The following is a 13,159-nucleotide window of genomic DNA, read 5'->3' on the forward strand; positions in this document are numbered from 1 at the left end:
AGAGTGCTGGGGGGAATATCTGGGATGTAGAGGGGTCAGAGTACTGGGGATATATCTGGGGTGTAGAGGGGTCAGAGTGCTGGGGGGATATCTGGGGTGTAGAGGGGTCAGAGTGCTGGGGGAATATCTGGGGTGTAGAGGGGTCAGAGTGCTGGGGGGATATCTGGGGTGTAGAGGGGTCAGGGTGCTGGGGAGATATCTTGGGTGTAGATGTGTCAGAGTGCTGGGGGGATAACTGGATGTAGAGGGGTTAGAGTGCTGGGGGGATATCTGGGGAGTAGAGGGGTCAGAGTGCTGGGGGGGATATCTGGGGTGTAGAGGGGTCAGAGTGCTGGGAGGATATCTGGGATGTAGAGGGGTCAGAGTGCTGGGGGGAATATCTGGGATGTAGAGGGGTCAGAGTGCTGGGGGGATATCTGGGGTGTAGAGGGGTCAGAGTGCTGGGGGGATATCTGGATGTAGAGGGGTCAGAGTGCTGGGGGGGATATCTGGGATGTAGAGGGGTCAGAGTGCTGGGGGGAATATCTAGGATGTAGAGGGGTCAGAGTGCTGGGGATATATCTGGGGTGTAGAGGGGTCAGAGTGCTGGGGGGATATCTGGGGTGTAGAGGGGTCAGAGTGCTGGGGGGATATCTGGGGTGTAGAGGGGTCAGAGTGCTGGGGGAATATCTGGGGTGTAGAGGGGTCAGGGTGCTGGGGAGATATCTTGGGTGTAGATGTGTCAGAGTGCTGGGGGGATATCTGGATGTAGAGGGGTCAGAGTGCTGGGGGGATATCTGGGGTGTAGAGGGGTCAGAGTGCTGGGAGGATATCTGGGGTGTAGAGGGGTCAGAGTGCTGGGGGGATATCTGGGGTGTAGAGGGGTCAGAGTGCTGGGGGGATATCTGGGGTGTAGAGGGGTCAGAGTGCTGGGGGGATATCTGGGGTGTAGAGGGGTCAGAGTGCTGGAGGGATATCTGGGGTGTAGAGGGTCAGAGTGCTGGGGGGATATCTGGGGTGTAGAGGTGTCAGAGTGCTGGGGGGATATCTGGGGTGTAGAGGGGTCAGAGTGCTGGGGGGGTATCTGGGGTGTAGAGGGGTCAGAGTGCTGGGGGATATCTGGGGTGTAGAGGGTCAGAGTGCTGGGGGGGGGGATATCTGGGGTGTAGAGGGGTCAGAGTGCTGGGGGGATATCTGGGGTGTAGAGGGGACAGAGTGCTGGGGGGATATCTGGGGTGTAGAGGGGTCAGAGTGTTGGGGGAATATCTGGGATGTAGAGGGGTCAGAGTGCTGGGGGGATATCTGGGGTGTAGAGGGGTCAGAGTGCTGGGGGGATATTTGGGGTGTAGAGGGGTCAGAGTGCTGGGGGGTATCTAGGGTGTAGAGGGGTCAGAGTCCTGGGGGGATATCTGGAGTCCCACAAGAAGTCCCAGTAAGAAATCACCTACCTGAACGCTGTGTGCGCTCACACGCTGGCCCGTCGTATCCTGCAGGGCACTGACAGGAGCATTGGTTGTTATTCAGAATGGGCTCCCCGTTGTTCTCACAGGGGCCGCAGCGGCAGGAGTGGAACTCGCTCAGGAACTCGTCGTAGGCCCTCTTCAGATTCTGTCTCTTTGCCTCAATGCCCGAAAGGTCCGTGGATTTCAGGCCTTCATGTATGGGCAGCAGCTGAAATGTAACCAAGATTATTAGAGCATCTGCCAAAGAGTGGAGGGCGAAACCCAAAAGTGACAGTTCAGTTATAAGTCAGGCTTGGTAGGCTGAGCCGCTCCTGACTGCTGATTTATGTTTTGGATACTCCAACAGTAAAGACCCCCTTGGCATAATTTCAGATTTGGTTCCTGACCACCAGGGCTTCACCTGATGAGGGCGCTGGGCTTGCTACACATGGCAAAAAAATGTATTCGAAGTACACAGGGCATATGTAGTACACCCTGTCCTTCTGCCCACTGCCGCGCCATACACTTGCCAGCAATTGCTGTCTGTGAGTGTAAGTACAGCAAATGTAATAGCCATAGGCGTGCGCACAGGGTGTGTCAGGTGGGCCTGGGCACACCCTAATCACCCCATGTGGTGCACATTTCCCCTAACGCCCCCTAACAGAGCTCCTAAAAAAAAAATAAAAAAATACAAAATAAAATAATATATATATAAAAACGACTGACGCCATCCACTACCCTACTGACACCAATTTCTGCCCTACTGACACTGTCCACTGCTCCAACGACACCGTCAGTATATATACACATACACACAGATATGCCTTTGAGCTTTGGGGTGCACTCCCTAATGCAATGGGCTGCGCACACCTATGGTAATAGCTGCTGCTGTAAAAAACAAATGATGCAGTGTTTATACAAAGTAACATTGTTTATATACATTGATCAGACAGGAGATAGAGAGAACAGGAACAGGTAAAATTGTTATATCCACTCTGTTTGCATTCATCTGCAGATCAAAGAAATGAGCTTCAATCTGCATAAGATGGACCTCCATCCTTCTGGATTTGGCGGACAGATAGGACCGGATTGGATAGCCGCAGATGTCAGCAGACATGTCACCGCCGACATCCACTGCTCCATAGGGGTGAATGGAGGGTCTGCCTGAAAGACAGACAGGCGGATCTGATAGGACAGCCCGTATGAAAGGGGCCTTAGTCTACCCTAAGCAGCCCCAATTCCTTCTTTCCCTTCTCCCTTTAACCACTTAAGGACCAGCCCATGTACATATACGTCCACAATATGGCACGTACAGGCACATGGGCGTATGGGTACGTCCTCCCCTATTAGCGGGTGGGGGGTCCGATCGGGACCCCCCCGCTACATGCGGAGGTCGGGTCCGCTCGGGGAGCGATCCGGGACCACGGCGCGGCTATTTGTTTATAGCCGCTCCGTCGCGATCGCTCCCCGGAGCTGAAGAACGAGGAGAGCCGTGTGTAAACACGGCTTCCCCGTCCTTCACTATGGCGGCGCATCGATCGCGTCATTCCCTTTATAGGGAAGACACGATCGATGACGTCATTCCTACAGCCACACCCCCAAACAGTTGTAAACACATACACAGTGATCCCTAACTCCTACAGCGCCGCCTGTGGTTAACTCCCAAACTGCAACTGTCATTTTCACAATAAAGAATGCAATTTAAATGCATTTTTTGCTGTGAAAATGACAATGGTCCCAAAAATGTGTCAAAATTGTCCGAAGTGTCCGCCATAATGTCGCAGTCACGAAAAAAATTGCTGATCGCCGCCATTAGTAGTAAAAAAATAAAAAAAAATAAAAATGCAATAAAACTATCCCCTATTTTGTAAACACTATAAATTTTGCGCAAACCAATCGATAAACGCTTATTGCGATTTTTTTTACTAAAAATAGGTAGAAGAATACGTATCGGCCTAAACTGAGGAAAAAAAATGTTTTTATATATGTTTTTGGGGGATATTTATTACAGCAAAAAGTAAAAAATATTGCTTTTTTTTCAAAATTGTTGCTCTATTTTTGTTTATAGCGCAAAAACTAAAAACCGCAGATGTGATCAAATACCACCAAAAGAAAGCTCTATTTGTGGGGAAAAAAGGACGCCAATTTTGTTTGGGAGCCACGTCGCACGACCGCGCAATTGTCTGTTAAAGCGACGCAGTCCCGAACTGTAAAAACCCCTTGGGTCTTTAGGCTGCATATTGGTCCGGGGCTTAAGTGGTTAACTAATATTTTTCAGTAAGATATTTTTGTATTTATTTAAGATTGTATAACAATTACATTTAATTTTTTTTTTTTTAATTTTCTTACTTTTTTTTTTGTATTGTATTTAAAAAAGTACAAATTTGAAACAAAAACTTTTTTCGTTTTGTAAATAACTTTGTAATGCTTTGTATCAGAATCATGACGTTTCTGGATGTAATATGACAAAATGTGCAAAATTTCAAGGGGTATAAAAACTTTAGGGCACGGTATTTTGTCACCAGGCGCTCCTTCATATCCAGCCAAGTGTCTTCTGTTGAAAGGACCCCATCGTCATGTCAGAAATGCAGCGATCCGAGACCCCGAACGAGCCAATCACTACCATTCACCATTGAGCAGCTATCTATGGGAAGTGATTCCATATCCTCTATGTCTATGTTGATACTTACCAGTCACCAGTTTATCCAGTCCAGCGCTGTCTCCCAGTAACTTCAGATGTTTTTCCCAGCAGTCTCTGACAGTCTCTTATAACATGACAGTAGTAAAATAGATAGGTCAGGTAGGATACTCTGGCCCGGATTCACGTAGGAGATACGCCGTCGTATCTCTGAGTCTGAGGCGTCGTATCTTGGCGCATGATTCAAAGAATCAGATACGCCAAAATTTCTCTAAGATACGACCAGCGTAAGTCTCCTACGCCGTTGTATCTTAACTGCATATTTACGCTGGCCGCTAGGGGCGTGTACGCTGATTTACGCCTAGAATATGTAAATCAGCTAGATACGCCTATTCACGAACGTACGCCCGGCCGACGCAGTACAGATACGCCGTTTACGTTAGGCTTTTTCCGGCGTAAAGTTACCCCTGCTCTATGAGGCGTAGATGAGGCATACCAATGTTAGGTATGAACGTCAGAACAGCGTTGAATTTTTCACGTTTTACGTCGTTTGCGTAAGTCGTTCGCGAATAGGGCTGGGCGTCATTTACGTTCACGTCGAAAGCATTGGCTTCTTGCGGGTTAATTTGGAGCATGCACACTGGGATACTTTCACGGACGGCGCATGCGCCGTTCCTAAAATGCGTCATTTACGTGGGGTCACAATAAATTTACATAACACACGCCCACATCTTCCACATCTGAATTATGGGGGGCTTACGCCGGCCTATTTACGCTACGCCGCCGCAACTTTGCTTTGTGAATACTGCACTTGCCTGTCAAAGTTGCGGAGGCGTAACGTTAATAGGATACGTTACGCCCGCACAATGATGCGTTCTCCTATGTGAATCTGGCCCTCTGTGTCTACATATTAAATGTGATCTTTTGTAATAATAAAAAAAAATGTTTTCCACAATCTGACCCTTTCTTATCAAGCTCATTAACCACTTCAGCCCTGGACCATTTGGCTGCCCAATGACCAGGCCACTTTTTGCGATTCGGCACTGCGTCGCTTTAATTGCGCGGTCGTGCGACGTGGCTCCCAAACAAAATTGGTGTCTTTTTTTCCCACACAAATAGAGATTTCTTTTGGTGGTATTCGATCACCTCTGTGGTTTTTATTTTTTGCGCTATAAACAAAAATAGAGCGACAATTTTGAAAAAAAAAAGCAATAATTTGTACTTTTTGCTATAATAAATATCCCCATTTTTTTTTAAAGCAATTTTTTTCTCAGTTTAGGCCGATACGTATCCTTCTACATATTTCTGCAAAAAAAAATCGCAATAAGTGTATATTGGTTTGCGCAAAAGTTATAGCGTCTACAAAATAGGGGATAGATTTATGGCGTTTTTATTATAATTTTTTTTTTACTAGTAATGGCGGCGATCAGCGATTTTTATTGTGACTGCGACATTATGGCGGACACATCGGACACTTTTGGTGCTTTTTTGGGACCATTTACATTTGTACAGCGATCAGTGCTATAAAAATGCACTGATTACTGTGTAAATGGGACCGGCAGGGAAGGGGTTAACCAGTGGGGGGCGCTGAAAGGGTTAAGTGTGTCCTAGGGAGTGATTCTAACTGTTAGGGGGCATGGCTTACTGTGACATGAGATGAGAGGGAGCAGAAGATCAGTGCTGTATCACAAGGCAGAATAGGGAGATGTCTTGTTTACAAAGACCCCCCCCCCGTTTTGCCGTTTTCGTGACCCAATTGCGGGACACCGTTGGACATCGAATATGCGGGTCCCGCGGGCACGGGCACAGATACCGCAGCGGGCGTGAGCACGCGCCTGCTAGGGGGCAGGTCTAAAGCAACTTATATATACGTTGCTTTGCCTGCCCGATCCATTCTGCGGCCGTAGATCTACAAGAGGCGGTCGGCAAGCTCATTAAAGGAAACCTATTCAGCCACACCCACTTTTGAAGCCACACCCACCTATAAATCCTAAAGGAATGGGAAGAACAGAGTTGAATATACAATTCTAAGAACTTTCAGGAATATTCAGCATTTAACGGGTCACCTCATAGTCGATGACGGCCGGGTTGTATTTCAGGGAACGGCCCCAGTAACGAAACGTGGTCCCATCGAACAAGTTTGATAATCCCCCGGCTGATCCCGTGTCTCCGCCCACCACCAGCGTGAGGACGTCTTTTATTGCACTTTCTGTTCCTTTCTCACCTGTTAATAGGGAAAGCATGATAGTGTTATACAAATCAAGAGAGGAGAGTTATAGAGGAAGGAGCAGAGTCCTCCAGCAGTGCAGAGTATTTCAGGAGAGGAGAGTTATAGAGGAAGGAGCAGAGTCCTCCAGCAGAGTATTTCAGGAGAGGAGAGTTATAGAGGAAGGAGCAGAGTCCTCCAGCAGAGCATTTCAGGAGAGGAGAGTTATAGAGGAAGGAGCAGAGTCCTCCAGCAGTGCAGAGTATTTCAGGAGAGGAGAGCTATAGAGGAAGGAGCAGAGTCCTCCAGCAGAGCAGAGTATTTCAGGAGAGGAGAGTTATAGAGGAAGGAGCAGAGTCCTCCAGCAGAGTATCTCAGGAGAGGAGAGTTATAGAGGAAGGAGAAGAGTCCTCCAGCAGAGTATTTCAGGAGAGGAGAGTTATAGAGGAGGGAGCAGAGTCCTCCAGCAGAGCAGAGTATTTCAGGAGAGGAGAGTAGAGGAAGGAGCAGAGTCCTCCAGCAGAGCAGATTATTTCAGGAGAGGAGGGTTATAGAGGAAGGAGAAGAGTCCTCCAGCAGAGCAGGGTATTTCAGGAGAGGAGAGTTATAGAGGAAGGAGCAGAGTCCTCCAGCAGAGTATTTCAGGAGAGGAGAGTTATAGAGGAAGGAGCAGAGTCCTCCAGCAGAGTATTTCAGGAGAGGAGAGTTATAGAGGAGGGAGCAGAGTCCTCCAGCAGAGTATTTCAGGAGAGGAGAGTTATAGGGGAAGGAGCAGAGTCCTCCAGCAGAGCAGAGTATTTCAGGAGAGGAGAGGTATAGAGGAAGGAGCAGAGTCCTCCAGCAGAGTATTTCAGGAGAGGAGAGGTATAGAGGAAGGAGCAGAGTCCTCCAGCAGAGCAGAGTATTTCAGGAGAGGAGAGGTATAGAGGAGGGAGCAGAGTCCTCCAGCAGAGCAGAGTATTTCAGGAGAGGAGAGTTATAGAGGAAGGAGCAGAGTCCTCCAGCAGAGTATTTCAGGAGAGGAGAGTTATAGAGGAGGGAGCAGAGTCCTCCAGCAGAGTATTTCAGGAGAGGAGAGTTATAGGGGAAGGAGCAGAGTCCTCCAGCAGAGCAGAGTATTTCAGGAGAGGAGAGTTATAGAGGAGGGAGCAGAGTCCTCCAGCAGAGTATTCCAGCAGATCCTGTGTGACACGACTGCATTGAGTAATAACTTACTTGCTAATTGCTTTTCAACTTTCTTGCATGTCTTGCCCTTGAAACCAACAAATCCTTCGATTCCTGGGGTGTCGGGATCACTCAGACTGACCCCCACATTCCCACCAAAACAGTTCTCAACCATTGTAAAGGTTAATTCTGCAAGAAAGTAGAGATATTACATTATCAACTGCCGATCTGCAGCGGCTGTAAAAGAAATGGGAGAGCCTTTTCTCTTCATGGCCTCTATTGTCTTTGTTTTGTTTTTTGCACGTGTTAAAAAATATGATTTTTAGGTGTAAAAATAATATACAATAGTGCAGCGGTTAGTTCATTAGTGTTACAAGGTCTCAGGAGTGAATGGGGAGCAGGTGTGTTAAAAATCGCTCTCACTCTCTCATGTACTGTGACATACTGAAGCAGAGCATGATCCCCTCCCTTCAGAGACTGGGCCGCAGGGGAGTATTCCAACATGATAACCACCCCAAACACACCTCCAAGATGACCACTGTCTTGCTAAAGAAGCTGAGGGTAAAGGTGATGGACTGGCCAAGCTTGTCTCCAGACCTAAACCCTATTGATCATCAGTGGGGCTCCTCAAATGGAAGATGGAGGAGCGCAAGATCTCCAACATCCCCCAGCTCTGTGATGCCATCATGGAGGAGGGGAAGAGGACTCCGGTGGCAACCTGTGAAGCTCTGGTGACCTCCATGCCCAAGAGGGTTGGAAAATAATGGCGGCCAAACAAAATATTGACACTTTGGGCCCAATTTGGACATTTTCACTTAGGGGTGTACTCACATTTGTTGCCAGCGGTTTAGACATTAATGGCTGTGTGTTGAGTTATTTTGAGGGGACAGGAAATGTACACTGTTATACAAGCTGTACACTCACTACACAACATTGTAGATACACAGGGGGGTAGATTCAGGTAAGAGATACAACGGTGTATCTCCAGATACGCCGTCGCATCTCTGAGTGTGCGGCGTCGTATCTATGCGCCTGATTCTTAGAATCAGTTACGCATAGATTTGACTAAGATCCGACCGGCGTAAGTCTCTTACGCCGTCGTATCTTAGTTGCAATTTTACGCTGGCCACTAGGTGGTGCTTCCGTATATTTACGCGTTGAATATGCAAATTAGGTAGATACGCCGATTCAGAAATGTACGTTTGCCCGACGCATTTTTTACGTAGTTTACGTTAGGCTTTTTCCGGCCTATAGTTACCCCTGCTATATGAGGCGTATCCTATGTTAAGTATGGACGTCGTTCCCGCGTCGAGTTTTGAAAATTTTACGTCGTTTGCGTAAGTCGTTTGCGAATAGGGCTGGACGTAATTTACGTTCACGTCGAAAGAATTGACGATTTGAGGCGGAATTTCGAGCATGCGCACTGGGATTCTTTCATGAACGGCGCATGCGCCGTTGGTAAAAAATTCAAATACGCGGGGTCACAGTTAATATTCATAAAACACGCCCACATCATCCACATTTGAATTAGGCGGGCTTACGCCGGACAACATACGTTACGCCGCCGTAACTAAGGGCGCAAGTTCTTTCTGAAAGCGGAACTTGCGCCCAAATTTACGGCGGCATAACGTATCTGAGATACGTTACGCCCCGCCTAAAGATACTCCAAAGTATCTGAATCTACCCCAAAGTGTCATTTCTTCAGTGTTGTCACATGAAAAGATAGAAGAAAATATTTACAGAAATGTGAGGGGTGTACTGACTTATGTCAGATACTGTATATAATATATATATATATATATATATATATATATATTGTAGGAGAGTCCAATGCATGGTGAATGGTGGACAAGGAAAGCTGTGGAAGCTATGAAAAGCTGTGAAAAGCTGTGAAAGGACTTGGCAGTGTCCTGCCTAAAAACCTGCTACTGAAGGACTTACCTGGAAGGACTATTTAACTGCGATAGCAGTTCTGAGCTGTACAAGTCGGTGAGACTGTTATTTCTTTTGTTTTTGCTGCTGGAAGCCATTTAAGTTTAATAAACCTCAGTTTTGATTTAAGAAGCCTGTGTCCTGCGGTCAAGCTGGTCCCCCAAACATTACACTGGTGCTCGAATGCGGGCAGGAGCTAATTAAACAGCTGACCTTGGCTAACATGCAAGCGCAGACTCGCCATGAGGAAGCTAATCAACACCACAAAGAGGCGCTGGCTCTGCAGCAAGAAAATACTCGCCTGTTGGTGGCCCAGTTAGCAGCCCAGCAAGCAGCCCAGCAAGGGGTTATGCAGGCTCAGGTTACTGCCTTAAAGGAAGCGGTGCAGCGGCTGTCTCAGGTTCAGGAGCCAGCGGCTGTTGCCCCTGGCAACCAGGTGACTGTGAGGGCAAGCCATTTTCTACAGAAGTTGTCCCTGAGCGATGATGTAGAGGCATTTCTTGCTACGTTTGAGAGGACAGCGGAGAGAGAAGGATGGTCTCAGGACCAATGGGCCGGCCTCATTGCTCCTTTTCTCACTGGAGATCCTCAAAAAGCCTACTTTGACCTGCCACCAGATGATGCTAAAGACTATCAAAAGCTAAAGGCAGAAATTCTGGCTTGTCTGGGGGTGACTACGGCCGTTCGGGCCCAACGTGTACACCAATGGAAATATCGTCCAGATCGGCCACCCCGGTCTCAAATGCATGACCTGGTGCAACTAGTAAAAAAATGGCTGCAGCCTGAGGTGTTGTCTGGCCCCCAAATTGTGGAGCGGGTCGTGCTGGACCGATACCTGAGGTCCCTGCCAGATGACCTCCAACGGTGGGTCAGCCATGGAGACCCCAAAACAGCAAACCTCCTTGTTGAGATGGTGGAACGATATACAGTGGTGGAGGACCTGCTCGGACCTACCAAGCGCCTAGGGCCTAGTCTGCCACGGCCTGTTCGACCAACTGCTGCCCTTCGAAAGGATGTTCCAAGGAGCCCTGGGACAAACACCCCGGAAGGCCAAGAGACACTCCCGGTACCTTCGCAGCGTTCTGTTCCTGTTCGGAGAGGAGGGGATGTACAATGTTGGCGATGTCATTCCTGGGGTCATACCCGGACACACTGCCCACTGCAAGAGGAGCCCATGGAATGCGGGGTTCTTCGGAGGGGGTCTTTTTGTGCCCATAAAGTGTGCACCACACACCTCGACCTGGATGAGGAAAAGTTTGAGTGTGAAGTCCAAGTGAACCACCTCCCTGCCCGGGCTTTGTTGGACTCTGGAAGCATGGTAACCCTGGTTCATCCTAGAGTGATTGGGAAGATCGGTCCGGTAAGAAAAACTTTACGGGTGGTATGCATTCACGGGGACACTAGAGAGTACCCGCTCATCATGTTGTCTATCTCCTCAGCATGTGGCACTGTTACTCAAGAGGTGGGGGTGGTAAAGAACTTGGTGCATGATGTTATAATAGGACGAGACTGTCCATTGTTTACAAAACTGTGGGAACAAGGAGAACAGTTCAGAGACTGGGGAGAAACTAGCCCCCCTGTTCCTGCTGCTGAGAGGGATAACCCTGAACTGCCAAACGTTAATGTGGACCCAGATGAGGAAAATGCTAATGATTGGGTTAATGGTGATGAAAGTAGTGTTGATACTATTGAGGATGTCAAGATATGTGGTCCACAGACCTACCAAAACACTAAGGGGGAGGAGCCTTTCCCACTTCAGGTAATGCTGGGGGAAGAGGATGAGGAAGTGGCCTCTACCCCTGCGCTGCCGGATTTGGGTGTTCCCCAGGGGGCATTTGGGACTGCTCAGATGCAGGACCCCACTTTGGCCCATGCACGGGAACAAGTTGTAGTAGTAAATGGGGTTCCCCAAGAGCCAGGTGCGAATGAGAGGTGGCCACACTTTGCAATATATAATGAATTGCTGTATCGGGTTACCAAGGAGAGAGAAAATGTGGTAGAGCAATTGTTGGTACCCCAACAATATAGACGAAAGGTTCTGGACCTGGCCCATAACGATGTGTTAGGGGGACACCTGGGAGTTGAAAAAACGGAGGCACGGATCACCGACCGGTTTTACTGGCCAGGTCTGAAAGCAGAGGTAAAGAGATACTGTACCTCTTGTCCGACCTGTCAGTTGACCGCTCCGGTGACTCATTTTCGGAGCCCTTTGGTCCCTCTGCCCATAATTGAGGTCCCATTCGAGAGGATAGCCATGGATATAGTGGGTCCCTTGGTAAAGTCAGCTCGAGGTCACTCCTACATATTGGTGATTCTTGACTATGCCACCCGATATCCTGAGGCGCTACCCCTGCGGAATACCTCCTCAAAGGCCATTGCCCGGGAATTATTCCAGATGTTTACACGGACTGGTTTCCCCAAGGAAATACTCACAGACCAGGGTACCCCGTTTATGTCAAGGGTTATGGCCGATGTGTGTAAGCTGTTCCGGATTAAACAGCTACGCACATCGGTCTACCATCCCCAAACGGACGGGTTGGTGGAACGCTTTAATAAGACCCTTAAATCTATGCTCAAGAAAGTGGTACAAAGGGATGGGAAAGATTGGGACTGCCTGTTACCAGCTCTCCTGTTTGCTATCCGGGAAGTGCCCCAGGCCTCCACGGGTTTTTCGCCCTTTGAGTTGGTATATGGGCGGAGACCTCGCGGACTTCTTGACGTGGTTAAAGAGGAGTGGGAAAGTGAACCTGTTCAGCATAAGAGTGTCCTGGAATATGTCTCCCAAATGCAGGAAAGGATCCAAACCGTGATGCCGCTAGTCAAAGAGCATTTGCAAAAAGCCCAGGAGGCTCAACGACGGGTCTATAACAGGGCTGCTAAAATAAGGCACTTCCAAGTGGGGGATCGAGTAGCGGTGCTAATTCCCACTGTGGAAAGTAAGTTCTTAGCCAGGTGGCAAGGACCCTTTGAAGTTGTGGAAAAAGTGGGAGAGGTCAATTATAGAGTCCACCAGCCAGGCAAGAGGAAACCGTATCAGATATATCATGTCAATTTGTTAAAGCCCTGGACAGACAGGGAACCGGTGACCTCCCTGGCTAGTGCAAGGCTTGAGCCACAGGTTGGGGTGGAGAGTGTCCAAGTAGCAAATACCCTATCTAAATACCAAAGTCAGCAGGCAAAGGAGTTCTTGCAGAGAAATAAAGAGAAGTTTTCAGACTTGCCGGGGCTAACTAGTATCATAGAGCATGATATTATCACGGAACCTGGAGTCAAAGTTTTTGTCAGGCCCTACCGCATCCCAGAGGCTCAAAGGAAGGCCGTTTCAGAGGAAGTAAAGAAGATGCTGGACCTGGAGATCATTGAGGAATCGCAGAGTGAGTGGTCGAGCCCGATTGTGTTGGTACCAAAGCCCAACGGGACTCTGCGATTCTGCAATGATTTCCGGAAGCTTAATGAAGTTTCACGGTTTGATGCCTACCCCATGCCCCGGGTAGATGAACTTATTGAGAGACTAGGTCCAGCTAGGTATATCACAACATTAGACCTTACCAAGGGGTATTGGCAAATCCCATTAACTAAGGCTGCTAAAGAGAAAACTGCTTTTTCTACCCCAGAGGGGAGTTTTCAGTACAAACGAATGCCTTTTGGACTGCAAACTGCTCCAGCCACGTTCCAGCGAGCAATGGATAGGATTTTACGACCTCATCGGGAGTATGCCTCAGTGTACTTGGACGACATAGTCATTTTTAGCAGAGACTGGGAGTCACACTTGCCCAAAGTCCAGGCAGTACTGGACTC

General features: G+C 48.4%; 1 protein-coding gene across 4 annotated transcripts in view; it reads right to left on the reverse strand.

The window, feature by feature from the left end:
• Positions 1–13,159, reverse strand: part of C8A (complement C8 alpha chain) — a 46,888-nt gene that overhangs the window by 1,187 nt on the left and 32,542 nt on the right. For all 4 annotated transcript variants that reach the window (XM_040360852.1, XM_040360850.1, XM_040360851.1 and 1 more), the window contains exons 8-10: positions 7,481–7,618; positions 6,126–6,283; positions 1,428–1,650 (exon numbers count right to left, since the gene is read on the reverse strand). In XM_040360852.1, the coding sequence (XP_040216786.1) occupies positions 1,428–1,650; positions 6,126–6,283; positions 7,481–7,618 (519 nt within the window). The remainder of the gene's footprint in view (positions 1–1,427; positions 1,651–6,125; positions 6,284–7,480; positions 7,619–13,159) is intronic.

The sequence above is a fragment of the Rana temporaria genome, chromosome 7 (assembly GCF_905171775.1).
Source record: "Rana temporaria chromosome 7, aRanTem1.1, whole genome shotgun sequence".
Lineage (NCBI taxonomy): Eukaryota > Metazoa > Chordata > Amphibia > Anura > Ranidae > Rana > Rana temporaria.